This window comes from Juglans microcarpa x Juglans regia, chromosome 2D (assembly GCF_004785595.1).
Source record: "Juglans microcarpa x Juglans regia isolate MS1-56 chromosome 2D, Jm3101_v1.0, whole genome shotgun sequence".
NCBI classification, from domain to species: domain Eukaryota; kingdom Viridiplantae; phylum Streptophyta; class Magnoliopsida; order Fagales; family Juglandaceae; genus Juglans; species Juglans microcarpa x Juglans regia.
In genome coordinates, this window is record NC_054596.1 from 43,102,674 (window position 1) to 43,130,379 (window position 27,706).

A 27,706-nucleotide genomic window follows, 5' to 3' on the forward strand; every position below is an offset into this window, starting at 1 on the left:
AGTCTCAGAAGAATTTTGTTTTTTTATTTGTTGACTTGGGTCTTTTTTTAAAATAAATATTTTGTTCATCATTTATCTACCAGACATTTGATAAGAAAAATAAATAAATAAATATTTACGTGTGATGTGTAAATTTGCTTGCCTTGCCAACTACTGGCCAGGTTCTGAGCGTCTATATAAATACATGCATCATGCCCCTTTAGCATATACTCAATTTTTCTTTCACCACTCTCATCTCATCACTCCCTTTTGAGTTTAAACTCTCTCCCCTCCCACTGAACAAGAACAAGGTCCTCTCTTGTTGTGTTGGACACGAAGATCATGGGTCATTTCAGGCATCCATATATCCAAGCTGCAAAAACGTTCAGCCACTTCTGCAATTCCAATAAAACCATCAGATTCTTACTCTCCTTCTCACTCTTATCTGTCATTTTGTCCCACTCTTCATTGCTCCCTTTTCTTCTCGAATCCTTCCATGTCCACGTTTCTCCTTTTCCCTTGAAACCTTTTAGCTACACCATTGACAAGAACTATGTGTTCCTGCTTTGCAATGGACTCCTAGTTTTTATTGTAAAGAACTCTGGTCTAGTCGGGAATAATTCTTCATTATGGCATGATCTTGATGAAGAATTTGTCTTGAAGAATGGAGATAGTAGGCCATCAGAACAGGAACTTGGACTGTCAGAGAATAAGGCGTCGGATGGAAGTAAAAATGCACTACCTGAAGTTGAAGAGGAAGAAGAAAGAGCAAATGGGACTTTGATTGCGCTAGGAGAAGGAGAGAATGGGCTAATTTTGGCTATGCACGATGAAGATGAAGAACAAGATAATGGCCTTGTTATCATCAAAGAAGAAGAAGAAGAAGAAGGAAACGGACTCGAGCTTCTGAGTACAGAAGAGTTGAACAAAATATTTGATGATTTTATCAGAAAGAAGAAAGAAGAAATAAAATTCGGAGGCCAGCAACTGATCGTGGTTTGATTTTTGCGACTAAAGCACCCGCGCGCACAGTGCTAGTCATGATGCTCAGCCTGTCAAAAAGATGCCCGACTTTGATTTTTCTGGAGGGTCTACCTCTAATATGTAAATTATTCATATTAGTCTCTCTAGATTATATGAGTCGAATTTCACTCTCCCAACCCTCTTCAATTCCGTCAGGGTGTGTGTCTGTACTAACTCTGATTTAGCTCAAAGTGTTTTTTGGAATGGAAGTTTGAGCAATAAATTATACAGAAAAATACTTTTGTAGTGAATAAATTATATAAAAGTAAATTCACAAATTGACATAAATTATTATGAAACTTTAGATTGTAAAATTATTTTTATTATAAAATAAATCTAACGGATCCCGCGAAGGCCGAAGCCATGTTAAATTTATTTTTGTATAATCTATTTGTGTGGATAGGAGTTTTCATGGTAAAAATATCCTTATTTCTAGACTTGAAAGCTAAGGACATGAATCTCTTGGTTTCAACAAACGAATAATGATCGCGCATGGAAACTTAGAGCCAGAAAGAAATTGTGATTGCGGTAATTAGAGAGAAGTAGACAGGAAAATCAAATAGAATCGTAGGTGAGATCGGTGTAATATTACTCTGCTCTGTTTCGTAAGTGTATGTTTACTTTAAGAAAATATTAATGGAGTCCCTCTAAGTTACGGATCAAAGTTACTGTTTAATTCTTTTATTTAATGATTAAGGAAGTGAATATTAGTAAAATTCTATTTTTTTAAAATTTTTTTCTTAATGATTATGGATATTAAAAAATTATTTAAAAAAATGAAAAAAAAAAAAAAAAAAAAAAAAAACACACTAGTGGTACGCAAGCGGTTAAGCCCGCTAGCACTGTCGTTTACTTTAACTAGTCGTAGTCGTAGTCGTAGTCGGTAGTCTTTGTCTATGTTCTATGCACATGTGAATGCGATCTTTCTGTTCCCTTGGAAAGAAGGTACCAATCAAATACCCGCTTTGCTCAAGTCTTGGGTCTTCCGGGTAAGGACAAGTTGAAATACAAGTCAATCGAATCAAACATTCCACCATTCACAACACGCAGACACAGATTGAGAGAGAGAGAGAGAGAGAGAGAGAGAGATTCGTCTGAGTTTAATGCATTTCTTTAAGATTAAGATATGACAGTAACATTATGAGGAACACAGGCAGGAATTTACACCACATTGGCAAAGGCATGTCTAGCAAGTTGTCAAATATTAATTACGTGTGAAAGTCCACCACTTTTTGGAGGCACATTGAGACAAGTACCAACCAGACTTCGTGAAATTAATCCTATGATCATCAGTCTTTAAGCGCATGGCGAGAGCCATGAAAATGGTGCGTGTCTATTAAGTGCAATCACTTTTTGTTGGGGGTAATTTTAATTAGCGGGCAGAGGATCAAATCAACATCCAACCAAACTTTTTAAGGTCCCCACCCCTTGAAGTTGGAGGGCATGCTTGAATGCAGAATGGGCTGCAAAAAACCACCTTTCTCTGAATTATTGATCAGACAGAGAAACACAAACCCCACCACTCTTAAACACGCAGGTCGCAGGCTTCCTTCGCTTACCAATACATCTAACTTATAGACTTATAGTGCCTTCTTTCTTCAACTGATCTAATGTGGCCATCTGGGTTATTGATTACATACACAAAACCAAACTTTAGTAAATATTCAAGACAGATTAGGATGGATGAGAAATATGTAAACCTTTTGTTCGCCCCGTTGATTTTGTATAAACTGTAAAACCAGGTTTTGTTTTACAGAATATTCTAAAAATTATTCTGTGGAGTATTGAAATAATGTTCTGAAAGTACTTGGTAACAAGATATTTAGGGAGAGCATTTAGAAACATAATCAAGCTGTCCCCTAAGAGTTCAGAAAAAGGGAAAACAACTTCTACGACAAAGCTTGACAGATTCTACGACAATCAGAGACATTGAATTCTTATGAGTGAGACATGTTCGTGTCATGATCTATTCCATTGAACATTAGGGTACTGTACCAACGATGACACACTTCCGTCCATAGAATTATTTCTTATTAAAAATACTTTAGTTTCGAAAAGATTAGATTGTAAAGTTAATTTTATTATAAAATAGATCTAATGCATCATATGAAATCATGTCAATTTGTGAGTTTACTTTCGTGAAATTTCTTTGTGGCCGTAGCATGATTTTTAGTCTTGAGAATGACAAAATGTTGGTTCGACTCTGATTTAATGTTGATTTGAGCTAACTTGAATCAATAATCTAATTCAACCAGTTCTTGACCTTGCCCTAATGAAAATGTCCCAAAAATCGTGCTTGTTCGACTTTGGCTCCATCAAAATTGCGATACTTGCAGTTATAGGCTTCTAGCCAATTTTGAAGTCCTTGTGCACCTGTCAAAACACCAACCGATATACACAATTTTAAGGGTTTAGAGAGACCGCAAAGGAAATCCCTACCGTCTGTCTTGAGAGAAAATTGACCCATTTTTGCACTATTTTATGATCTGATCTTGGACCAAAACCTACTCCAACTCAACTATAATGAATCACAACTCAAATGTAACTGAGTTTTATTATCAGAATATGCTCTTACATCATATTCATAATATGAAGCCTTAGTAACAAGTGATGAACTCACACGTACAAAATTAACAACAATACAAACGGGATGTACTTTGCGGCAGAGAAAGAAATATTAAACCAAGAATTATGAAAGGTAAGCCTGCATGAACAAGTTATAACTAGAACATCACTTCCAAGTTGGGTAAAAATCTCATGGATGGGGAAAGACCACCTTCACGGTTCACCCTTCTGAAAGAAGTTACTTAAAAATAACACTTTTTACATTTTTACAAAAAAAATCTGTACTTCCCTTGCTCTATTGTCTTTTACCATCAAAGGATGAGTTTATAAATGTCAGTAACCACTTTTTGGTTCCTTCCACATTGTCTGCTTTCATCTTCCAACAAACCTATATCTCTAAACGAATCGGAGCCCAAAGTGAAGCACTCATTTTTTACTATTTGCCAAACCCAACAAATCTATTCACTGACATTGTTAGGTGCCGTATTCAAAGCAAATTCATCAATAACTGGCATATTTCTAATATGCTCAAGGAGCCCTGTAAGTTCTCTATGAACATAATCAAACCGTTCCTTGGAGATCAATGACTCTGTCAATACAGTTTCAGCAAGAGAATGAAAAGTTTGGGCACAGTCATTACTTCTGATTTGAGCATTTTGATCATCCATAGGCGCTGACGAAGTCTCTGATCGCCAACGATGCAGAAAATATTTTTCTGGGAGTTCAAAGTAGTTCTTCATGGTGAGAACTCGGAGAGAATGCCTGCATAGTATTCCAGAATGTTCATATTCCTTGCAGGAACAGTGAATTTGCTCATCTTCTGGTATCCATATAACCAGAAAGTCTCCATCCATTTTCCTGTAGTGTCTCACAAGATGAGATCCATTTGTCATTTCTGTTGTTCCATATTGCAAGGACAGCACTATTTCATGTTGCAACACATTAAAAGCATAAGGTGTAAGAATGCTCCGTGCATGTTCTTCAATAGGCATGCATGTCCTGATATGCATATACTGCATTCCTTCTCTGGTTTGATTTTGAAGGTTGGTAGCAATTCCGACCTGCAAGATTAAAAAAAAAAAAAAAAAAACCTTAAACAATTTAGTCAAATAGTTTGGGCCCTTTGGGGGGCTGGGGGTGAAGAGAAGAAACTTAACATAATCATGGGACCAGCATACCTGCTCGAAGAATGCTTGCAAACACGTCTGTGCATTCAAGATTCTCTTCAAGAAAGAGTCCAGAGATTGTGAAAACTCAGCTGTCAACATACGAGCCACAAAGTAACTTCGAATGAAGGAAAGTGGCCATGATGCTCGATATAAAAACAGTAAAGCTATATGCTTATCTGAAACAAGTCCAAACCGAGCAACCAAAAGATTCCATTGATGTTCAAAATCTTCAACACTCTCCAGATGACACAACACATCAAAGTCAGCTTTGAAATCTGCATACTGTGATCCCAGAGGCAAAGAGAACCAGCTGGATAATTTGGACAGAATATGCCATATACATATCACATGTTTAGTATTTGGTAACTCCCTTGCAATCGCATCTCCAAGCCCCGAATCTATATCAGTTAAAATAGTTTGTGGGTGTTGTCCTCCCATAAATCGAACAAAAGTCTGTTGGAAAAGAAAATAATTAAAAGTAAAAACAGATAGATGCAAATTGATCACAAAATTTGCATCCACAAACCTGTAAAGCCCATGTAAATGAACGAGAATTTTCTTCTTGTAGCAAAACACATCCAAAGAAAATTGCCTTGCCATTGTTATCTATACCAAACCACACTCCAAGGAGCAATCCATAGGTGATAGAACGATATGTTGTATCAAAAGTAACCACATCACCAAATACTGAATATGCACGAACAGAGTCACCATATGACCATGCAATACTTTCAACCTTACCATTTTCATCTGTAGTGCAATCGTATACAAAGTCTGGATCCCTCTCCACCATGGCCTTGCAGACCTCAACAAGTTCCAGTGTATCATTCTCCCTTTTCTCAGTAAGCAAAGCATCATTTTCTTGTACGGTCTTTTTACAAGTCCGAACAAAATTTCTAACATCCTTCTCTATGAAGGGCAACTGTCCAGGTTGAACTCCCTTTTCTAATTCCAGCACTTTCACTATCCGGTTCACAGGAAACCCAGCTTTGGAGAGTAAAAGAATGCGTTCTTGATCAGCCTCCTGAATTTTCCGATAAGCAGGAAGCAGGCGGACTTGGTCATCTTCCAACAATTCATGGTTATGAACATTACTAAATTGTGAAACATACCATTGAGTAACACCATCTACAATTTCCTTTGTTAAATACAATTTTGCATCACATCCACATCGTACTGATTTGCGCTCCCTTGGATGCTCCACATTGGCTTTTTTTCTTGGTTGATTAAACCCTGACCGATAACAAACAAAATCTCGCCTATATACCCCTAAATTTTGGCTTTCAGTTGAACGAGCTTTTCGAATTGAAAACCCATTCTTTCGGGCAAAATTGCTATAGTATTCGAAGGCATCATCATCACTTTTGAAAATTTGACCCACGTAAGGAGTAAAGACTGCTTCCAATAATGACAAAGATGGCATTGCTTCACTCTTTACTAGCTGAGAGCTTGCTGAAGTTTGATCATCTCCTTCAAACTTGATATAACACTTCCAATCTCCACATGAACACTGTTGGCGTCGAATCCAGATGTTATTCGATGGCTTCATTGTCGTATCCTGGAAAAGCCCAAAAATGTTCCAAATCTCTTGTGCTTCTACTTGGTTGCTGAAAAAGCATAGAATGTTGGTATATAAAAATTGTTGGGACAGAAGAAAGCAAATACATTCACTCAAATAAGACTAAATAGAACTATTTTCGTCAATTGAGTTCATTTATTTATTTGTTTGTCTCCTTATACTGAAACTAAAACCACAGAAATGATAATAATATGATAATTTTGCTTCCTTTTGTGTTTTTCCTCACTTTTCTAATTGATCATGGAAGATGTCAAGAATTAGAATGTGAGCCCTCTAAAATGAACAGGTCAATGCACAAGAAAAAATTTATCATTTCGACTTGGTGCAAGAATTTGGCTTTGCCTAAGTCCTGCTTGATTCTCTGTACCGGAGTATGCAGAACAGGAAAAGGAAAGTCAAAAGTTTTAAAATATTTAAAAATGGCCATAGTGAAAAGAAAAAAGATCGACTTAAGTAAACCTAGGACATCCATCTTTCTTAAATGTGGCAAATATCTCAATACTTTGGAAAAGAACATCTTTTATAAGTAAAAATTGGAGTAAACTTTCATTCCAAAACAAAAGATTCAAAACTTCATAATCTTACCTCATCCTCAGTTTCAGAACCAAAATGAACGAGAAGCTAGAATAGAAATGATGGGAGGGGCTAAACGTACTGCTGAAATGTATACTGTTAAGTTAGGGATATTTGCAAATAGCCAGAAAACTATATAAGTATTTGATTTTCTTCAACAATGTGGTTCAAGTCAAAGCTAACACGGAAATGAAAAATGAAGTGAAACAAACTGAAGAAAATCTAAATTCCACAAATTCAGTCTGTAGTTTGATATAGAAAAAGATGATATCAAAAGGGCCAATTAAAGAACCTAAATTCAGCTGGGATGCTCAACTAACAGAAATTTCACAGTAAATTTACGTAGGTCTAAGAAAAATGAAACAGACCCAGTTCCAGGCAGTTAACGAAACTTCAAGCAGAAGGATTAAAAACCCTAAATAAAGCTTCAGATAGTGAAAACTAACAATAGAAAATAATAGAATTGTGCACTAATTTCAAATATAGCTTATACCCAGTCAACAGAATTGCTCAAAAAAGCGCTCAAGTGATTCTAATTTCTCTGGCTTCAACAATGTGGTGCTGCAGAGTACCTGCAAGTACTGATAAATGAAAATTATAAAAAATAAATCATTGAAAAGAATTTGATGAAAGAATCTAACTTTACTGTAAGTAAAACCAAAATTAAATGTGCAAGCTGATTAATTAGGAAAAAATTACGTACCAGAACGCAAATTTCGTGAAAATAATTAAAAAAAAAACCCTAATCAGAACCCTTTTTAGATACTCTGTTTTTGTTTGCGATTTGGGATCTTCATCGTCCTCTTCAGCAGTGTTTCCATATTGGCAAATTATTAGTACTATTATTTTAATAGTCCAAAGTCAATGGAGGCCCAAGCAGTCGTCTACAATAGTAAAGGCCCGTGGCTCAATACTTTGTCATGATTTAAGCAGTTGCCTGCAGAAGTAAAGGCCCAGGCTCAATACTTTGTCATGAAAGCTCATGGACATATTTGTGGGCCCTGAAATGACGTGGCGACAACTGAACTGAGTCGTGGGCTTTTAGTGCTAAAGAGTAAAGAGTGAGGAGATCGACTGAACTAGTTCATTCGTCTTATGTAACCACACATTCAACGAGATTAATCAATCAAATTAATGAACAAATCAAAGCTTAAAGAGCCCTATATTTATTCTGCAACCATTCCTCAAAATTAACCAAAGTAAATGAATATTTTTGCTTTCAGGTTGGGTTCTTTTCCTTTCCCTGAATATTTTTACTCAGAAGAAAGAATACAATGACACATAATAACTTTCTTTTTTTTCTCCTTGATGTCGGGAACCTCTCCAAAGCAGGGCCTTTCGGATCCACTCCGTAGAATAAACCTCAGTCCCGTGCATCACACCTTCGAAAGTTTTCCTACATGGAAGTGGTTAAATTAAAGTTTTAAAAATCGTTTCGTACCGGCCGGTACGGCCAATATTTGCCGTACCGGCCACTGAGCCGGTACAGATACTACCTGTATTTCGTACCGGCTTAAATACCGGCCGGTACCGACCGTTTCGGCCTAAATCGGCCGATATTTCGGCCTTCATTTTTTTTTTTCATTTTTTTAAACTATAAGTTCATTTTTTGACCTCCAATTTAGACTAGACTATTTATAATTTATATATATTTATATATTTATATATAATTTATTCATATATAAACTATTATTTTAGAATATAATTGTTATATATATTTATATATATAATTTATTCATATATCGACTATCCCGAAACGGTACACGAAACGGTACCCGTACCGAAATATTTCGTTCTAGTGCCTTGACCGGTACGCTATCCGGTACGGTATTCAAAACATTGGGTTAAATTCCAAGATTGACTTTGACTTTTCACAAGGAGATGTGGCTCTAAAGGATTGTTTGCACTCATGAGGTGTTGAACCTTGGACCTTAAAGAGAGTGATATCCCAAGACCAAGACCTTCACCACTTGAGCCAACCCCTTGGGGTTACGACACATATAACTAATGAAGATAAATAAGATATAAACATATACCATTAGCGTGCCTCCTATTTACACAAGAATCAAATATTCCTGAACATCCTAAACAAATACTTATCAACAAAACAAAAAACAAAAACAAAAACATACTAAAACAGCAGCCAATCAAAGGGCTATTTTGCCCATCCCTACTGTTCCTTTTGTTATATTATCAACAGCCAGCAACATGACAGGACAATAGATCTAGCATGATTTTCGGATGTCTCTCTTCAGAAATAAGTTTTATTTGCAATGCACGCATTGTACATGGTGGCAGCAAATCACAGTGGCTGACTCGTATAAATTGAATCTTTCACGCTCCCATAGCAAAAATGGATCTTCTGATGCAAAACAAATGCACAGTAGATTCCCTTTAGTGTAACATTCAGACAATTGAAAGAAGTGTGAGAGAAATCCATCATTGTTACTGCACAAAAAACATCAAAACCATTCCTCTTCACTTATTTCATGTTAAGTTATGTTCATGATCTGCCTATGAGAACCAACCAATGTATAAAACCTTGCCTTGGTATTGAGCCTTCCCAAATAAAACCATGCCGAGAAACACTAGGAAGTTTCTCTGTAGAATTCTGCCAATTTTGCCTTGGTATTCTTAATACTCTAGAAAAAAATGCTGCCCCAATGAATGATCATACCCTGAACAACGTCCCCATTTTAAGTTTCCATAAGCCCATCACCAGTAATCCCCACATGAACACTTACCATCATCAAAATGATGAAATCGGTTTGAATCCCTTAATACTATTTGTCTACCAACAATCTTTGATATATATTTAAAGGCAGAGTGGCAGTCACCACAAACCCGAAGATTTTTCATTATCCTTATAGGCAGCCCGGATTTGCGAGTGAGAGCAAAAGCAACTGCCAGTTTCTCACTGTGATAGCTTAGGAGTTCTTCCTTGTTCTCCAATTCAAGATCATACAGCGCAAATCTAGTCTCTGGGACATATCCGGCATCTCTCATTTTCTTGTTAAGTTGCTTCAGTTTTTCATATATCAACTCTTTCTCTGGGTGTGATTTGTCTCCAGCCACGAAAACATGAACACCATCCTTCATGGTTACCCAACTACACCCAGCTTCTTTCTTTACTGCTGCTTTCCTCATCGCCATTCTAGCCTTTGCCACATCTTCCCACTTCCCTCCAGAAGCATACATGTTAGAGAGAAGCACATAGTTAACAGCATTTTGAGGTTCTAACTCTAGAAGCATTTCAGCAGCCCTATGACCTAGCTCTGTGTTACGACCATTAGCTCGGCAACAAGCCCCTAACACCGTCCTCCAAATAAGAGTATTAGGCTTTATTGGCATCTTATTGATGAAGTCTTCTATCTTCTTAAGTTCACCTGCCCGCCCAAGGAGATCTACCATACATGAAAAGTGCTCAACCCGAGGAGCCAAATCATATACTTCACTCATGGATCTGAAATGCTTAAAACCTTCATCCACTAACCCCACATGGCTACAAGCTGATAAGACTCCAACAAAGGTGACATGATCTGGTGGTTGACCATATGACTTCATCTGTGAAAAAAGCTCCAAAGCTTTGTGTCCATGTCCATGGCGTGCATATCCTGATACCATTGAATTCCAAGAATAGATGTTCCTCATGGGCATCAACTCAAAAAATCTTGAAGCGTAATCTATTCTTCCACATTTGGTATACATGTCAATAAGTGCACTGCCAACTACAACATCATATTCCAAGCAAGCTCTTATTGCACAGGCATGGACTTCCATTCCACGCTCTAGTGTTGCAACAGAAGCACAAGCACTGAGAACAGTAGCAAAGGTGAAACAGTCCAATCTCTGACCCCTCTGCATCATAAACCAGACTAAATCGATGGCCTTGGACAAGAGTTCATTGTGTATATATCCAGAAATCATAGAATTCCAACTTACTTCATCCCTCCCCTCCGACATCCTAGAAAAGATCTTCTCAGATCCATCTATCTCTCCACACTTTCCATAGCAAGCCAAAAGTGCATTCTCAATAGCAGTGTCATTTGCAACACAGTATTTTAGCGCCAAACCATGAATTTGATGGCCCAGTTGGAGAAGTGAAAGAGATGACACTGCAGCAAGAATATTTATAAAGCTTACTCTATTAAGACTCCATCCAGCTTGCATCATGTTTATGAAATATTTCACAGCTTCTACAACTGATGCCTCCGAATCAGCAAAAGCCCCAATTACTGAATTCCATGAAACTTGATCATACTCTGGCATCAAGTAGAAAACCTTTTCAGATTCTGCAAGACATCCAGTCTCAGCATACAGTGCAAGAAGTGAATTGCAAACTGAAACATCCAAATCAAGTCCTAATTTAATTCCTTCACAATGTAGTTGATGTCCCAGCATCTTCAACCCCAAGCTTGCACATGAACTCAAAGTACTAATCAATGTGAAATTTGAAGGCATAAGTCCAGTTCTCCTCATTTCACAGAAGCTAATGATGGCATCTTCAAAATGCTCATTCTGGTCAAGACCAGAAATCATAGTATTCCATGAGACTGAATCTTTACAAACCATGAGTTTGAAAACAGAGGAAGCATCCACAATAGCACCACATTTAGCATACATGTTAACAAGACCATTGCCAATTTCATGCTTGATGTCAATTAATCCAGTTCGGATGACGTACGCATGGACCTCTGTACCCTTTCTTTTGCCATCCTCTAACAGAGTAAATTCAGGAAAAGCACTTAACAAAATAACATATGAATCAAGATTGATATCAACCAAATTTCTCATCCCCTGGAAAATCTCAGCTGCTTCTTCTCCTCGTTTTTGCCTCACCAAACCAACCATTAAGCCATTCATTGAGACTGCATTCCTCACACTCATCTGCTCAAAAACCTGTTTGGCATAATCATTCAGTCCAAACCTGGAAAGCCCACTTACTAAAGCACTACCGACATACAGATCCCCAAGATATCCAGCCTTCTTAACCCTGGTGAGAACCTGCCTAAGCAAACTCAAACCAGAACCAACTGACGAAGAAGCAGCAGTTATTAAGCTTCCGAAAGTATACTCATTAGGTTTTGAAATGAATCCCAAGCCCTGCTGTTGCATTCTCGAGAAGAGCTCAAAAGCAGATATTGCATCTCCTCTTTGAGAATAGACCGAAATAATGGAATTCCATGATATCAAATTTTTGGTATGTATCTGATCAAAAACACGGCGAGCATCATCAGCAGAATCCTGACAATTCCCATACATTGCGATCAGTGCATTACATACCACCCCATCAAATGCGTACTGAGTTTTTGACATTAATCCATGAATTTGCATCCCAAACTTAATTCCAAACGGTCTCCACTGCTGGCAAGCTTGAAGAGTACTACCAAAAGCATAGTGATTTGGACAAAATCCCTGAGAAACCATCCCTTTTAAAAGCGTACAAGCCTCATCAGGCATGCCATTCTGGGTGTACCCTGAAATCAAACAAGCCCACGTAACCAAATTCCTTTCGCGCATTTCATCAAACAAGTTACGTGCTGAAACCAAGTCACCATTCTTGACATAAATATTAATAAGGGTATTGCACAAAAACAAATCATTAGCAAACCCATTTTTGAAAATGTGCAAATGTAGCTCTTTTGCATCTTCTGAACAACGAGAATCGCGGTATCGACTAACTAGAAATTCACGCGTTTCGGAACCCGAATAGGAAACATGTGATGAGGTGGGCGACCTTGCAAGTTGGGCCTGAGATTTTTTGTACTGATCAACTAAGTTTTGTAATGGGATTAAAAGAGGGGATGTTCTAAGCTGATTTGTTGGGTTTTGGGGTTCGAGGAAAAAAGGATTGTCTTGTGGTGGAATTGGTGAGACAGTGCATGTAGTAAAAGTAGAGTTTAAATGGTTGGGTAGTCGCCTGCGAGTGCATGTAAGGAACCAGCGAAACATAGTACTGCTATGACAGCAACGTCTTGGTTCATGCCTGTTGGAGCCTTTTGGGGTTTTCACTAGTTAAGGGCACGTTTGGCTTCATTCGTGGAAATGAAGATAAGTAGGCTAAGCAAAAGCAATGTCCCTATTTTTGTTTTTATTTTATTTTAAATTACGATAAATTTTATTAATCACCGCGAAAGTACACTGATGTATACAATTATATGCCCTCGTTTTTGTTAGCTCAGCATTTATAGTCTTAACAGACTTTTTAACTCCTCTCAATTAAATGCCAAAAGGCCTGTAATCTGGGTGACATAACCTCTAATTTTCAAAATAAAAATCTAGAGTTCGAAACCCCCCTCCCCAACTCAAAAACCAAAAAAAAAAAAAAAAACTCCTCAATTAAATTAATTGCATGTTGCTTAGTTATATATAAAAGTTCACACCACTCCATTTAAAAGAAGGAATAATGCTATATGCCACTCTTATTCTAGACAGACCCTAATTAATCTATCCGTGTGGTTTTAGAACAGTTTAACTGCTATTAGACGATGCCCTCTTGCGAGTACTCACTGATGATGCCCCCACGATAGGCTTTTCAATGAGGAAGTTAGTGCCCTGGGACTGCTGTCATTGGTAAACTATAGATAGCATACATACCTCTAGCATTCATATTTGGTACACATTTAAGAGCGTGAAGCAATTCAATCATATACACTTCACTAGCACGTCCAGATGCACCAGCTCCATCCTGATGCCTGAGGAATCAACTTCCTGTTATGATTGAGGCAGTGTCTGGCAACTACACTTTACTCGCAACATAGATCTATTGACAGGAAAATGGAACTGAACTAGAATGATGACGTTGATAATAATATAATACTAATAGAAGTCACGTGCTTAACAAAGATTTTTTCCCGCATATAGAATGGGTAAGCATTACCATGCCAATGGCCTGCTTTGGCTGTCCAAGTCCGTATGATCGATGTTATTTCACAACGTTAATGTATACATCTCTATCTAAACATGATACTACCTCTACTTGGCTTATTCCACATCCTAAACTGCACACGCCAGAGCTGGAGTCAGTTTCAAAGACACAGAGAGGTTTTAGCAACCAAGCTCTCCCTAAAAACAAAGCCAAACTAATTGACGAGTGATGTTACAAAAGAGGTTACAGGGGGGTCCGGAAAGAATATATCAAGCTTGAGGTTTTGAGAAGGTTTCCAGTGAGCTTATTATGTTAATTCACTTCCAGAAACATCAAAATTGATCACCCAGCTATTCAACTCATCCGTTCTGCGTTTTCTGGTAAAAGATTCTGGTTTCCCAAGTTGCAGAGCATAAATTCAAGCATCATCCAGCCTCTAAATAATCCCTGGTCAATCTCTGGGCCATGCAGGAACTCATGTTGGCATCACCCATGTGCCATTCACTTGATAAGTCGCCAACGGATGTTGGGGGTGTCATAGAATACAGATTCATTGGTCAGTGTGACATGCCAATGGAAATTCTATAAGAATTATAAAGGATGATTTGTCTGCTTCTCTTAGATACTGTACAGTGCCATTCATAATCTTCACAAGCTTCTGGCTGATGTATAGACTGAGACCTTCCCTTGAGACGCGGGGATTGTGGTGAAACATCTCTTGAATCAGATTTTCTGGTACACCAGGTGCTGGTTGGGTGATCCTGCCATGTGAACCACACGATTATTCATGGACTCCTAATGACTAGTTGGGATAATTGCGATGCATGTCACATGGAAAAAATATAAAACACAATGGATAATGTATGATATTGTTGTAGCGCACACATAATTATGCTGATAAGATGCACTATAAAAGTAAAAAAATAAAAAAATCTAATGATAAGAGGTAACTCTACAAACTACAGAGAGAATGGCAAATATTCAGAACTTCATTTCTTTCCTGTAAAAGGCCTAATAATTCTTCCAGCGTTGCACCCAAATTCTGTCCCAATTTTCTCTTTGATGCCAGAAGTTGGATTAATTAATTAGCATAGAGGGCTGCTAGATACACAAAGGGATCCCACAAACTGAGGTGGCACAATGCCAGTGTGCCACGTCAGTCTTCTTCTCTTCCCCCCCCCCCCCCCCCTCCCCTTCTCCCCTGCGCCCATCCCCTCCTCCCCCTTCCCTGCTCCCTTTCCCAAACCCTCGAACCTAGCGCCGCCGCAGCCCCTCACCAACATTGCCGCCGCACCTTCCTAGCCCCTCGCCGACGTTGCTGCCACACCCCTTACCTTCCTCGCCCCTCACTGCAGCCCAGTCATCTTCTTCACCCTGTCACTGACATCGGAACGTCTTCATCGTCGCCCCTCACCGGTAGGTACGCGATCTCTCTCTCTCTCTCTCTCTCTCTATCTATCTAGATCTCTCTCTGGCCTGACGGGGTGGGTAATGGGGGCTGGGAGGAGTGAAAGGAAAAAAATAAAAAACTTAACTGGCTAGGCACGCTGGTAGTGTGCCATGTCAGTTTGTGGGATCCATTTGTGTTTCTAGTCATTTACATTAGGATATGGCTAATCTATTCATTATAGCTTTTTTCTTAATCTTTTATTCTTATGCATTCAACAATGTGATGCAGGATATGGAGGGTGAAAGTGAAAACAACGTACAGGATGGAAATGAGAAAATGAGAAGGACACTTGGGAAGGAAAACCATGGATTTGGAAAGTGTTACATATGGCAAAGCAAGTGCAAAAAGAACTCGTTCGATTGGAATATATATTATCACAAACATTATTTACCCTGCAAATTTTGGTATCATCCTATGTGGCTTCCTCTGCGTTCTAATATTTGCTTCTCTCACATTTGTGGCATTTTCAGACCTGTTCCTGGATACGTTTTACCATTTTAGAAAAGAGATCAAGGTTCTCACTCATCCTTACTGAAAATGGATAACTAAGGTCAACCTACATAGCAAAGCCATTGCCATTTTCAGCCTTTCTTCCCCAGAAAGTCTCAAGTGGCAGCATAATCTTAGACATGCATCAAGAGCCACTGTTACACTTTTATTTTTCAAATACGTAAAAGCATTAAATGTAGAAACCTCATCAGGACCCACAATTATAAAGAGATTATAATCACCTCATATCCTACACATCCACCTTAATCTCCTTTTCACATTCATAATCCTATATTTTATGGCATTCAGTGACAAATAAAATATTGAGCCTCAAATACCTTCTTTGATTTGTTTTTTCACTTTCATATTTATAACGAATAAGAGATTTTTGAATTGGTGATATTTTGATGATAGTACTCCATACATCATTCAGGCATTCATCTGACAAGCATTTGTTACTGACCTAGGGTGGCAACTAATAATTGAGCAATACAAAGCATTAAAATTTATGACAAGGCAATATAAATTAGAAAATACTATTAGGTATTTAATAGATTTACCTAAATTCAAGACGGACGATGCGTATTTTCATCCCTATACGTTCCTTTTTTGGATTCACCCTGAAGGCAATAAGTGATCCTTCAAATGCAGGGGTGAAGAGGAGTGCAGTAGTCATAAACTGTGAAAGAACCTGCTGAAGCCTCAAGTTGTCTCCATATAAGTGCATCGATGATACTTCAGCAGGTAAATCATGGATGACCTGCACCCGACGCTCCCGGCACAAGATCATAACTTGGTTTATGACAGCTTCAAGAGCTTCACCAAGGCTAAATTCACCAGAGCTCATTACCATGTAACTGTAAACAGGTGTCCCAAAGATCAAAGGTCTTTTAGAAGGCAAACAAAATCTATAACATCAATCAGAAAAGCAAAATACTGGAATACACACTGAGCATCACTTTACATATAATAAACATAAACAGAAGGGTAATTCACAATGAAACTCAAAATCTTGTAATGCGCATATAACATGAACAAGGGATATATGCATGACTACCCGATGATTGACTAAAAAGGCAACTGGCAAACGAAGGGGGGACTCTGACCAAAGGAAAAACTGTAGCATATAAACAGCAATTGGATCTGAATACATAATGAGCCACCAGCTACACTCCTTTGAACGTAAAAAATGAATGGCTCAGAGAAGACACCACAAATTAAAAAAGGACAAGAATTCTATGCTATTGAAGTTGGGAACTGAGATCTTCCATTCTTTCTCACTGTCCATGGTATTTATATCTGACATTCCTCGTATTCTAATAACAACTGACCAATATAATATCGTTATCCTTCTCAATTACTCCTGCAAGAAGGCATAAATATATCTACAATCAAAACATAACACTAAACCTTTAATCTTATTTCTCCCCTACTGGTGCTCTTTACTTTGCATTTTGCATTGATCAATGCTATTGAAACAATCCCCTTTTACAGAAGTCAGTAAGAAATTCATGAGCAATTTATGACATTCAAACCAAACAAAGGAGACCAGGCTGTCCATCAATTTCAAAAGCGGCCTTGTACCACACTTCTTTTGGCATGCAGTTGGGCTGTTCCATACTAAAATAACAAGCAGGTGTCCAAAACAAAAGTTTCCATCAATGACTTCGTGCCAGATTTATGCATGAGAATAATGACACAGAAAGATTACGAGAACCTAAGTGTCTATTAAGATTAACTTCATCCAGAATGATATGAGAACCTGATTTTATATGGAAAAAATAAGTTGTTTTAAGTAAACAAGCATGCCAATAAATGCTCGAACTAAAGGCCATACCATTCCTCGATACTTTCAATATCAGTGTCATCAACAACCTTAGCTAATTGTTCCTGACACAATGAGCTTGTCTTAAGTAGCTGCTTCTGCTCTTTGCTTAAATCAGAAGATCCCATTAGATTCTGCATAAACATAATCCCATTCAGCGGCTTACTGATTTCTCGACGAATATATGCCAATTTCTTGATGTTATCAGCTGCAGCCTGTTCGGATATCCTCTGCACCTGCATAGCATACTGAAGTTCTGGACTTGACACATGCAAAAAACACAAAACCCCAGTAATCCTTCCCTCTGCATCAGTCCTTTTGTTTGCTGAAAGTAATGCTTCAATATAATTACCCTGCTGATCAAAGAATCCAAACAACAACTTATCTACCTCCTGGCCTGCAATTACCCCATTAAGTAGTATCCTAAGCTTGATTAATGTATCATGATCTTTAAGCTGACAGCCAAAACTATTTACCGTGAAGACCTCCCCAAGAAGCATCCGGGAAGTGGCCTCTTCCCTCTTCAAACCAGACACTTTTTGCATTGGATCATTCCATTCCAAGCATCGGCCATGCTCATCAGCCATAAAAATTGGAGGAATAAGTGCAGAAGGGCTCCGCATAATTCCAACATAATCACCTTGGATACGAGTATATTTGTCCCAAATTACTTTTTGTCCAGTGACATCTTGGCCAACAAAGCAAACCCCAACAACGTTTTCTTTTGTGTCTCGGCTGCAACATGCATTAACTACCAAGATTACAGGACCACTGTTTTCCTGAGGACCAAATGTTTTAAGTTTGATTTCAATATTTTTCTCTTCTATACCTGCCATTATAATATCAGATTAGATTGTCTACCACAAAAATCATTAAAGAATAGAAAAACAAAAAGAATATGAAGCAGAAGATAAGAGTTGAGCTAAAACTTAAAGAAGCAAATTAATACAACATAAAAGTAATTGGGAAGAGGATGCACCACCAAGGGTAGGCTCAATGGTCCTTGGGTTCCTCCCATGTGGTTTGGCATGTAATAGATCCCGAGTTCAAACCCGAATATGAATTCGCCTTAGACTATTAGTATTGGTCGCTAAAGGATCATTGAATTCCCTCATGGGGCTAGGTTCTAGGCTATGACTCAAACCGACTTGAAAAAATGCTTGCAGCTTCTCAACGTCTAAGCCCCTCCAGTCTAGTTCCCAGCAGGTGGAGTGCTACTATAGTCACACCTAGGTAGGGAGGTCACCTCCGGCTGCCCCTTCCTACCCTTTACGAGCAAGAAAAAGGCAAGAGGATACAATTAGCTGATTGAACATGAGGTAGATAAGATTTTATTATACAGAACCGGTACATAGTTCGTTATACAACTGTAGTTTTCTATTTCGTCCATGTATTTAATAAGATGGATAGAACAGAAATGGCTTTGGTTGATGTGCTATGGTACATCACTAGTTAGCTCAAAAGCTGAAACTAATGGAAAGATGTGAATTAATCATTTAATTTATATTTTAACACTCCCCTTATGTGTGAATTAGACCCCGCCTATTAAGGCGGGTTAACACATGGAAAATTTAATTTAAATGGGGTGAAGTGTTGAATTAGGGTTCAAACTCTGAACATTTGCTCTAATATTATGTTAAATCATCAATTATCCCAAAAGTTTAAACTTAAGTGAAGAGGTGATTTAATCATTTAATTTATATTATAACAAGCTATATCATTTTATTATCAATTATTCACTATATTTCAACAATAATTTATCTCGCACAGTTGATAAGAGTGAATTATGAAGCAGCACTTGAACCAAAAACTGCAAAAGCATGATAATTTCTCCGGTTAGACCTCTGACTTAGAAACAATGTCTTAACTAAATCTCAATTATGCAAAGGTTCATTTTTCATTTGTTGTGCTCATCTGATAATCTGTTTCTTCATCCTTAGATGTGACTGCATGATGAAAGGACGTCCAACAAGGTATGAGTCTGATTGTACCCAAGTCACATTCTTCAATCTAAAGAACACAAATATAAGAGGCTTAACTGTACAAATCCCTCAATAACAACAAATCTAAATTCATGCAGGAACAATCTTGAGCATTTTCCTCGAAAAGCATAAACATTCCACAAATAGCATGATATGCAGCTCAAAGTAGATGTCATTTGTTAGCAAGAAACCAAACTGAAATCCATTGACAGAAACATTATAAGAAGTTTGTGGGTTGTTCTTATGTCGGATGGGCCTCTTTAGCTTCTCAGGGGCTTCCAGGGGTATTATTTTGATGTGGGATAAGATAGTTGTAAATCTGGTGGATGAATTCATTGGGGAATATCTGGTGGCTTGTTCTTTTATGAATGTTAATGATGGTTTCAGGTGGAGTTTTGCTGGTGTGTATGGAACTAATGTCGATAGTGAAAGAAAATTTCTTTGGGGTGAGATTGCTGGCTTGTGCAGTTGGTGGGAGGGTGCGTGGTGTATTGGTGGCGATTATAACATCACTCGGTATCCAAGTGAATGGAGATTCTTGTATTGTTCCGGCCATGGTTGATTTTTCTGATTTAATCTTTGAGCTGGGTTTGATTGACTTACCCTTTGGCAGGGGGCGATTTCACTTGGTTGAACGGGAGGGCATGGTCCAGGTTAGACAGATTTCTTGTTTCCCCTTCTTGGGAGGCGCATTTCCCTGACTTATGTCAAAAACGTCTTCCTAGATTAAGTTCCGATCATTTTCCCATCCTTTTGGACCGTGGGGAAATTCATGGGGGGCGGAGATATTTTAAATTTGAGAACATGTGGTTAAAAGCTGATGGCTTTGTAAATAAGGTAAGAGAGTGGTGGTCCTCTTATCAGTTGTTGGGTACACCTAGTTATGTCTTAGCAAGGAAACTAAAAGCATTGAAAAATGATTTGAGGAAATGGAATGAGGAAGTCCTCGGGAACATAGTGGATCAGAAAAAGTCTCTTTTTGAGGAGCTAATTCGCTTTGATGAAAAATAGACTGTTGGGGTTTTATCGGTTGATGGAAGGAAAGGTATCTTGGTGTTGCTATTGAACTGGAAAAAATTACTCTCATGGAGGAGATTTCTTGGCAACAAAAGTCTCAAGCCCTTTGGTTCAAGGAAGGGGACAACTGCACCAACTTCTTTCAAAGAGTTGCCAATTCTCATAGTAGGAATAATGTCATTGAGGTGCTTCACTTGGAAGGTAGTGTCATGATGGATCAATCTGAAATTCAGGATCACATTGTTCATTTTTATGAAAAGTTCCTAACGGAGCCTTATTCCTAGTGTCCTAAGGTTGATGGGCTGATGTTTGATTCGATTGACCAACCTACTGCACTTTGGTTGGATAGAATGTTTGAAGAGGAGGAGGTACTCAATGTGGTCAGAGGAATGGACAAAGATAAAGCTCTGGGCCTAGATGGATTCTCCAGGGCATTTTTTCAGGTATGTTGGGACATTGTTAAGGACGACATCATGAAGGTTTTTCTCGAATTTCATTCATTTATGAAATTCGAGAAAAATCTTAATGCTACGTTTATTGCACTTATTCCTAAAACAATTGGGTCCATGGAGGTGAAGGATTTTTGTCTCATCAGTCTTATTAGTAGTGTATACAAAATCATTTCGAAGGTGCTTGCCAACAGTATGAGTGTGGTTATGGGGAAGATCATCACAAAATTTCAAAATGCCTTTGTTAAGGAAAGACAAATTCTTGACTCCGTTCTTATTGCAAATGAGTGCTTGGAGAGTAGAATCAAAGGTAGAGTTCCTGGCATCCTTTGTAAATTGGATATGGAGAAGGTTTTCGATCACGTTAACTGGGATTTTTTGGTTTATACCCTTGGTAGATATGGTTTTGGGGAGAGGTGGTGTAATTGGATGAATCACTGCATATCAACAGTTAGATTTTCAGTTTTGGTTAATGGCACACCAACTGGTTTTTTTAATAGCTCTCGGGGATTGAGACAAGGGGATCCACTGTCCCCTTTCCCTATTATTTTAGTCATGGATGTGTTGAGCCAAATGTTGAAGGTGGCGGCGGATAGGAGATTCATATCGGGCTTTTCGGTGGGCAGTCCTTCGTATGGCAGCGTTAATGTTTCTCATCTCCTCTTTGCGGATGCCACTTTAATCCTTTGTGAGCCAAATTCTAATCAGATCCATTCTCTACAGGCTCTCCTACTATATTTTGAAGCCGCATCAGGCTTAAAGGTGAACTTATCAAAGTTTGAAATGATTCCTGTTGGTATGGTAAATAATATAGCGGATATGGCTAATATTTTGGGCTACAAAGTCTCTAGCTTGCCTTTGAAGTATCTTGGTCTCCCATTGGGGGCACCTCACAAATCCAAGGTTATTTGATGGGATTATAGAGGAAGATTAAGGGCTCGTTTAGGGAGTGAGACGATATGAGAATTTTGTGAATAGTAATAAGATAGTTTGTGAATAGTAGTGAGATAGTTTGAGTTGAGTATTTTTGGATTTTGAGAAATGAGAGAAAAAGTTGAAAAAAATATTATAAAGCTAAAATATTGTTAGAATATAGTTTTATAATATTATTTTTGTTTGGGAGTTTGAAAAAGTTGAATTGCTTTTTATTTTTTGTTTAAAAGTTTGAAAAATTTGTAATGATTAGTTTGAAGAAGTTGTAATGATTAGTTTGAAAATGTTTGTATTTGAATTATGTTTGGGAAGGAGATGAGATAGATGAGATGAGAATTTTGGGATGAGATCTATTTCCAAACAAGCCCAATATGTCGATTGGCTGGTTGGAAAAGGATTTATCTGTCCAAAGGTGGTATGATCAAAGTTTTAAATTTCGTACCGTACCGGCCGGTATGGCCGAAATTTTTCGTTTCGGCCGTCCGGCCGGTACAGGTACTATACCTGTTCCGTACCGGCCAAAATACCGACCGTACCGGCCGGTACCGGTCATACCGGCCTCAATTTCGGCCTGTACCGGCCTATATTTCGGCCGGTACCGGCCGATATTTCGGCTCGTGTTTTTTTTTTTTTTTTTTTTTTTTTTTCGTTTTTTCAAACTACAAACTTATTTTTTAACCCTCAATTCGGACTAGACTATTTATAATTTATATATATATGTATTTGTATATAATTTATTTATATATAGACTATTATTTTAGAATATAATTTTTATATATATTTATATATATAATTTATTTATAGATCGACTATCCCGAAACGTTATCCCGAAACGCTATCCCGAAACGGTACCGGTACCGAAATATTTCGTTCCAGTGCCTTGACCGGTACGCTATCCGGTACGGTATTCAAAACATTGGGTATGATCGCTTTAATCAAGAGCACGTTATCTAATATCCCAACCTATTATTTATCTCTTTTTCCTTTGCCTGTAGGAGTGGCTAATAGAATGGAAGGGATATTTTGTGCTTTCTTGTGGAGCATATGGAGAATGAGCAGAAATTCCATTTGCTTAAGTGGGATAAGATTTGCACTCCTCTTACATTGGGAGGTTTGGGAATTAGAAAGCTGAAAACTTTCAATAAGGCTCTTTTAGGGAAATGGTTGTGGAGGTATCATCAAGAAGGGGATGCTCTTTGGAGAATTGTTATTGATGCAAAGTATGAGAGTTCCTGGAGTGGTTGGAGCTCCAATGAAGTAAGAGATATGGTGTGGGAGTGTGGAGATTCATTCATAATGGATGGGGGGAGTTCTTCAGATATTTCAAATTTGAGGTGGGAAGGGGAAACTGGATAAGTTTTTGGCATGACTTGTGGTGTGGAGACGAGGCCTTGAAAAATGTTTTCCCCTCTCTCTTCAGAATTGCTTCTAATAAAGGTGCTTTTGTGGCTAATTACTTGGAGATTACTGCTGGTTTTATTCAGTGGTCAGTATGTTTTATTAGAGATGTCCAAGATTGGGAAGTAGGGGACATTTCTTATTTTTACAGCTTGCTTTATGCTTTAAACATAAACTCTAGAGGGGAGAATAGATTACTTTGGAATCAGTTTGGTAATAAGAAATTCTCGGTCAGATCTTTATACAAGGTCTTGGCGCCACATTCTTCTACTGACTTTTTTCCTTGGAAAAACATTTGGAGATGCAAGGTGCCTCTTAAGGTGGCTTTCTTCGGGTGGTTGGCTTCTCATGGGAAAATTCTTACCATTGACAAGTTAAGAAAGTGTGGTATCATTGCAATGGATTGATGTTTTATGTGCAAAATATGTGGTGAATCGGTGGATCATCTTCTTCTTCATTGTGATGTATCGAAGGCTTTGTGGGACGAGGTCTTTGCTAAGGCGGGAATTGCTTGGGTGATGCCTAAGAGGGTGGTGAACCTCTTGGCGTGTTGGAGAGGGATTCTAGGAAATCATCCAATAGCAACTGTTTGAAAAATGGTACCTCTTTGTCTTATGTGGTGTATTTAGAATGAGAGGAATGGGCGCTGTTTTGAGAATAGAGAACGATCGGTGGAAGGGATAAGGGTTTTCATTTTTTTATACTTTGTTGCTTTGGGCTTCAGGTATTGTAGTGAATGGGAATAGTCTTAATGACTTTTGTACTGTTTTTCAGGGTTAGCTTGTAATTAGGTGTTTCTCTCTTGTACACTTCCTGTGTATTTGGGCTATGCCTAATTACGTTTTTTAATAAATTTCTTATTTATCAAAAAAGAAACTGTAGCTAAAAGATAAGTGCTACAGCCACAAAGAGACCCTATAAAAGTAAACTCATAAATTGACATGATTTCATATAATATGTTCATTTTGCTTTACAATAAAAGTAGTTTTACAATCTAACATATCATATCAAGCCACGCTAATTTGTAGGTTTACTTTTGTGGGATCTTTTTGTGACTGATGCATTTCTCCAGCTAAAAAGTTAAATTGAAAAGAAGAAGACTAGGATCACCTTGAGATGCCAAGATGAGCAGATTCTTCACCACTTTAACTGAATCTTCCCAGACAACGTCAATCAAGGTCATACCGATGGCTTGCTCAACAGACAGGCCTGTTAGTTCAGCAGCTTTGGTATTCCACCCAGTTATACAACCAGAGGCATCGACAGCCAAAATGGGGACTGCAGCTGTCTCTATAAGGCGCACCATTTCATTTGTGACGATGCGTAATTCATCCACCCTCTGTATCTTGTCATCAACTGATGAAACATTCACGATCATTTTGGACTCATCCACAATCTCATCTTGCAAAGACCCTCTCAATATCAGCTGTAAGGAATGGATGGCATCCATTTCCACATCTTCCCAAGGGACGCTCCGTCGCTTAACCACCTCCAGAAAAGCCTTGAAGGATGACCTGGGATGCATCTTTCTTCCTTTGTCCTTGTCATCTGGGTCATGTTTTGCACCACCCCACTTGATTTCTTTTGCGGTGTGAGACCTGAACCAAAACAGGAAATCCCTTGAAGTAATCCTAACAGCTGCCATCCCGCAGACTTCATCTCCAAGACCTGAGGCACCTGGGTAGCCAGCCTCCATAAGGCTATCGGTACTTAAACCCGTGCTACCATCATGGCACTCAAGAAGCCATTCAGCTATATCTGTAATCTGTGCCTCTGTTGGGGTGACTCCAAGCAACCAAAATTTCTTCCTGTAGTATAGTGCAGCTCCATCACACTTAACAAGATCCATAACATTAGGTGATTGAGTAACAATACCTACAGGAGCATCTCTAAGGAGCATATCACAAAGAACAGTTTGAGTTTGCAAAATATGCTTCTCCCTTAGTTGAGCAGCCAACTCCACTTCTTTGTTGATCTGCACACCAAACACTTGAATCAAGAACTCACAGGCATACCTCAAAGGAAATGGAACAAACCTAGGACTTGCATGATGGCAAACAACCAAACCCCACAATTTTCTTCCCTTCTGCTGATCATTCTCCAGCTCTCCATCATCTTCATTGATAGTCACAGACATCACAAGGGATGCAATTGAACCCATATTTGCCATATACTGTGCGTGACAACCATGAGGAGATCTCAGAGTAGATCCAGAAAGGCTCAGTGGCTGAGACAATCTCTTGTCGTGAATTACTTTAACTGGAGGCACCAAACAATCGCATATCATTCTAACCTTGTTCTTCATGAATAGGAATCTTGAAGCTTGTGGTATATCGGTAGCCGGGTAATGCAAACCAAGATAAGGTTCCAGATCAGGTCTGCGGGACTCAGCTACCACTTCTCCATGGTCATCTTCATGAAATTTATACACCATTACACGATCATAACCTGTCAAGTCACTAACTTCCTTGACTAAAACATCACATATCAGTGATATATTCCCACTTGGCAAGGACTGCAATCTCGATATGGCTTTGGCTGCTAGCTTATAAGATTTCAAGGCCCCAGCAGCAGTCACTGGCACATCAGCTGGATTTACTGGTTCTAAATCTATAACTAACCCCACATCAATTCGGTGCAGAATCGCGTAAAAGGGCTTACCTGAGGTTTTACAATGAACCAATATGGGGTTGAGAAGATTTACGTCCCCAAAATTTGCTGCCTTCTGCAAAGCAGTGGCACCCGACGACCGAAAGAGTGTTCGAACATCTGTTCCAAAAGCTAGGGCTTCTTGCTGTTCAATGCTTGGAACAGCATGTGGAGCCAAGTCCAACATTTCAGGGGCATTTTCGCTGTAGGCAAGAACCGTGAAGTTTTGCTCGTCCACAGCAATCAAGCAACCGAACGGTTGAATAAGGCTTCCTCTCTGCATCCTTTGCAGGTAAGCTGACACAGTAGAGGAAGGAACATTGCTAGTGGAACTCGAGATGTTGACTTCAATTGAAGTTGAGTAATCAAAAAACCGTTCAGACTCTTCAAAGTCTACATGAAGCTTCGCATCGATGGGGGTCTGCGCAACCACACGAGCCCCACGTTTTGATCGATCAGAGCTGTTCCTAGAGCAATTCGTCTTGTTCGTCGAATTTGATGACATCTCTCAACCCTCCTCCTCCACAATCCTCTCTTTCTTCCTCCAGTAGCAATTTCGATCGACCCAACCCTTATGGAAAACTACTGTACTTGAGTTTAAACCCCAAACATGTAAATCCGAACTATCTGCGTAAACCGAAATCAAATTCAAAATCCATTTCAAATAACCTACTTTTTTTCCGCTGGAATCTACCGGACCACGAATCATCATGAAAGTCGAAAAGAGTAAAACGCACCACCATTTCAATAGCAAAAAAGCAGACCGTTCATATAAAATCCCATGAAGCCATGAAAAGCTTAAAAACAAAAAGAAGGTACTTCAATTCACATAGTCTTCGTGATTCTATTCTCAACCAAAAGTGAAAAGGCCCCCAAGAAAAGAAAAAGGGGTCATCCAAAACGGATTCTGCTATAACATCACCAAAGAGGGTTGTCTATAAAGCGTTCACAAAACCCCTCCAAAAACGAATCCTAGATAACAATATCCCCACATACTCAGAGCAGATAAGAACAAAATCTGAAAACCCATAACACAACCATTTTCCGCAGCTTATTTAAGATCTCTTTTTTTTTTCCTCGGCGCGTACTTAACTAATCCCAACTATTTGTTTTATAACCTCAAATTGAGATTGACACTCATATAAATCAAATTCAAATCCCAAGGCCGAGTATTCATAAAGTTCCGAAAAGCTTATGAAAGATAAATATTAAACAAATATTCCGAAACTATTTAGAGAGTTATATTGTATAAAGGAAAAAGTTATTTTGTCTCTCTGTTTTATCCATTTTATTTGACTGCTAGTTAATTTTTTTTTTATTTAATGATTAAAAGGTAATTTTAAGTATATTGATATTTTTTTTATTTTTTAAATATATTAAAAAAATATTAAAAAAAATTTATACTAAATAATACGTTCAGCGGTCAACATGAAACGGCATAATCACCGCATCCTTGTACAAATAAAAGTTGCCGGTCGGACGGTGGGAGAGTGATGTGTGCTACTGACCGTCAAACTTGCAGGCCACGGATAACCAACACGTGAAACCGACCTGAATTTGCGTACCCATTAATCGAGAAGCTAATAACTTAAAAATGGATTGGGATAGTTTTCATAAATAAAATAAAGCCGGGTAGTGTTTCGCTTACATGGGACGTGGGTTTTGTTTCATTGTGGGTAGTGTTCTTGTTAACTTCAAATTTACTTTCTCTACGCCTGTAGACTTGTACTTGTGGTCTGGGGGTGGGGAGCGGGGTTG

General features: G+C 38.5%; 4 protein-coding genes across 7 annotated transcripts; 1 reads left to right on the top strand and 3 right to left on the bottom strand.

The window, feature by feature from the left end:
* Window positions 1-189: 189 nt before the first annotated feature.
* LOC121248491 lies at window positions 190-1,072 on the top strand. Its single transcript, XM_041146966.1, has one exon. The coding sequence runs from the start codon at window positions 322-324 to the stop codon at window positions 979-981; it is 660 nt and encodes a 219-aa protein (XP_041002900.1). The 5' UTR covers window positions 190-321; the 3' UTR covers window positions 982-1,072.
* A 2,651-nt stretch (window positions 1,073-3,723) lies between these two features.
* Window positions 3,724-7,727, bottom strand: LOC121250646 (putative protein FAR1-RELATED SEQUENCE 10). 2 transcript variants are annotated; one of them, XM_041149822.1, is made up of 5 exons: window positions 7,592-7,727; window positions 7,382-7,469; window positions 5,263-6,343; window positions 4,746-5,189; window positions 3,724-4,628 (listed from the first exon to the last, which is right to left on the bottom strand). In XM_041149822.1, the coding sequence occupies exons 3-5, from the start codon at window positions 6,283-6,285 to the stop codon at window positions 4,026-4,028; spliced, it is 2,070 nt and encodes a 689-aa protein (XP_041005756.1). In that variant the 5' UTR covers window positions 6,286-6,343; window positions 7,382-7,469; window positions 7,592-7,727; the 3' UTR covers window positions 3,724-4,025. The 2 variants fall into 2 exon arrangements, with proteins under 2 accessions (XP_041005756.1, XP_041005757.1); XM_041149823.1 differs by having other exon boundaries at window positions 7,382-7,460; window positions 7,592-7,724.
* A 1,179-nt stretch (window positions 7,728-8,906) lies between these two features.
* LOC121250870 (putative pentatricopeptide repeat-containing protein At5g09950) lies at window positions 8,907-13,031 on the bottom strand. Its single transcript, XM_041150102.1, has one exon. It carries the CDS (start codon window positions 12,838-12,840, stop codon window positions 9,604-9,606), a length of 3,237 nt encoding a protein of 1,078 aa, XP_041006036.1. The 5' UTR covers window positions 12,841-13,031; the 3' UTR covers window positions 8,907-9,603.
* Window positions 13,032-13,672: 641 nt separating this feature from the next.
* Window positions 13,673-27,194, bottom strand: LOC121250869 (phytochrome C). Of its 3 annotated transcripts, XM_041150100.1 has the most exons (6): window positions 26,622-27,194; window positions 24,410-26,519; window positions 17,533-18,349; window positions 16,256-16,552; window positions 15,598-15,684; window positions 13,673-14,517 (listed from the first exon to the last, which is right to left on the bottom strand). In XM_041150100.1, the coding sequence occupies exons 2-6, from the start codon at window positions 26,451-26,453 to the stop codon at window positions 14,307-14,309; spliced, it is 3,456 nt and encodes a 1,151-aa protein (XP_041006034.1). In that variant the 5' UTR covers window positions 26,454-26,519; window positions 26,622-27,194; the 3' UTR covers window positions 13,673-14,306. The 3 variants fall into 3 exon arrangements, with proteins under 3 accessions (XP_041006034.1, XP_041006033.1, XP_041006035.1); XM_041150099.1 differs by having other exon boundaries at window positions 24,410-27,194; XM_041150101.1 differs by lacking the exon at window positions 15,598-15,684 and having other exon boundaries at window positions 24,410-27,194.
* Between the last annotated feature and the right edge of the window lie 512 nt (window positions 27,195-27,706).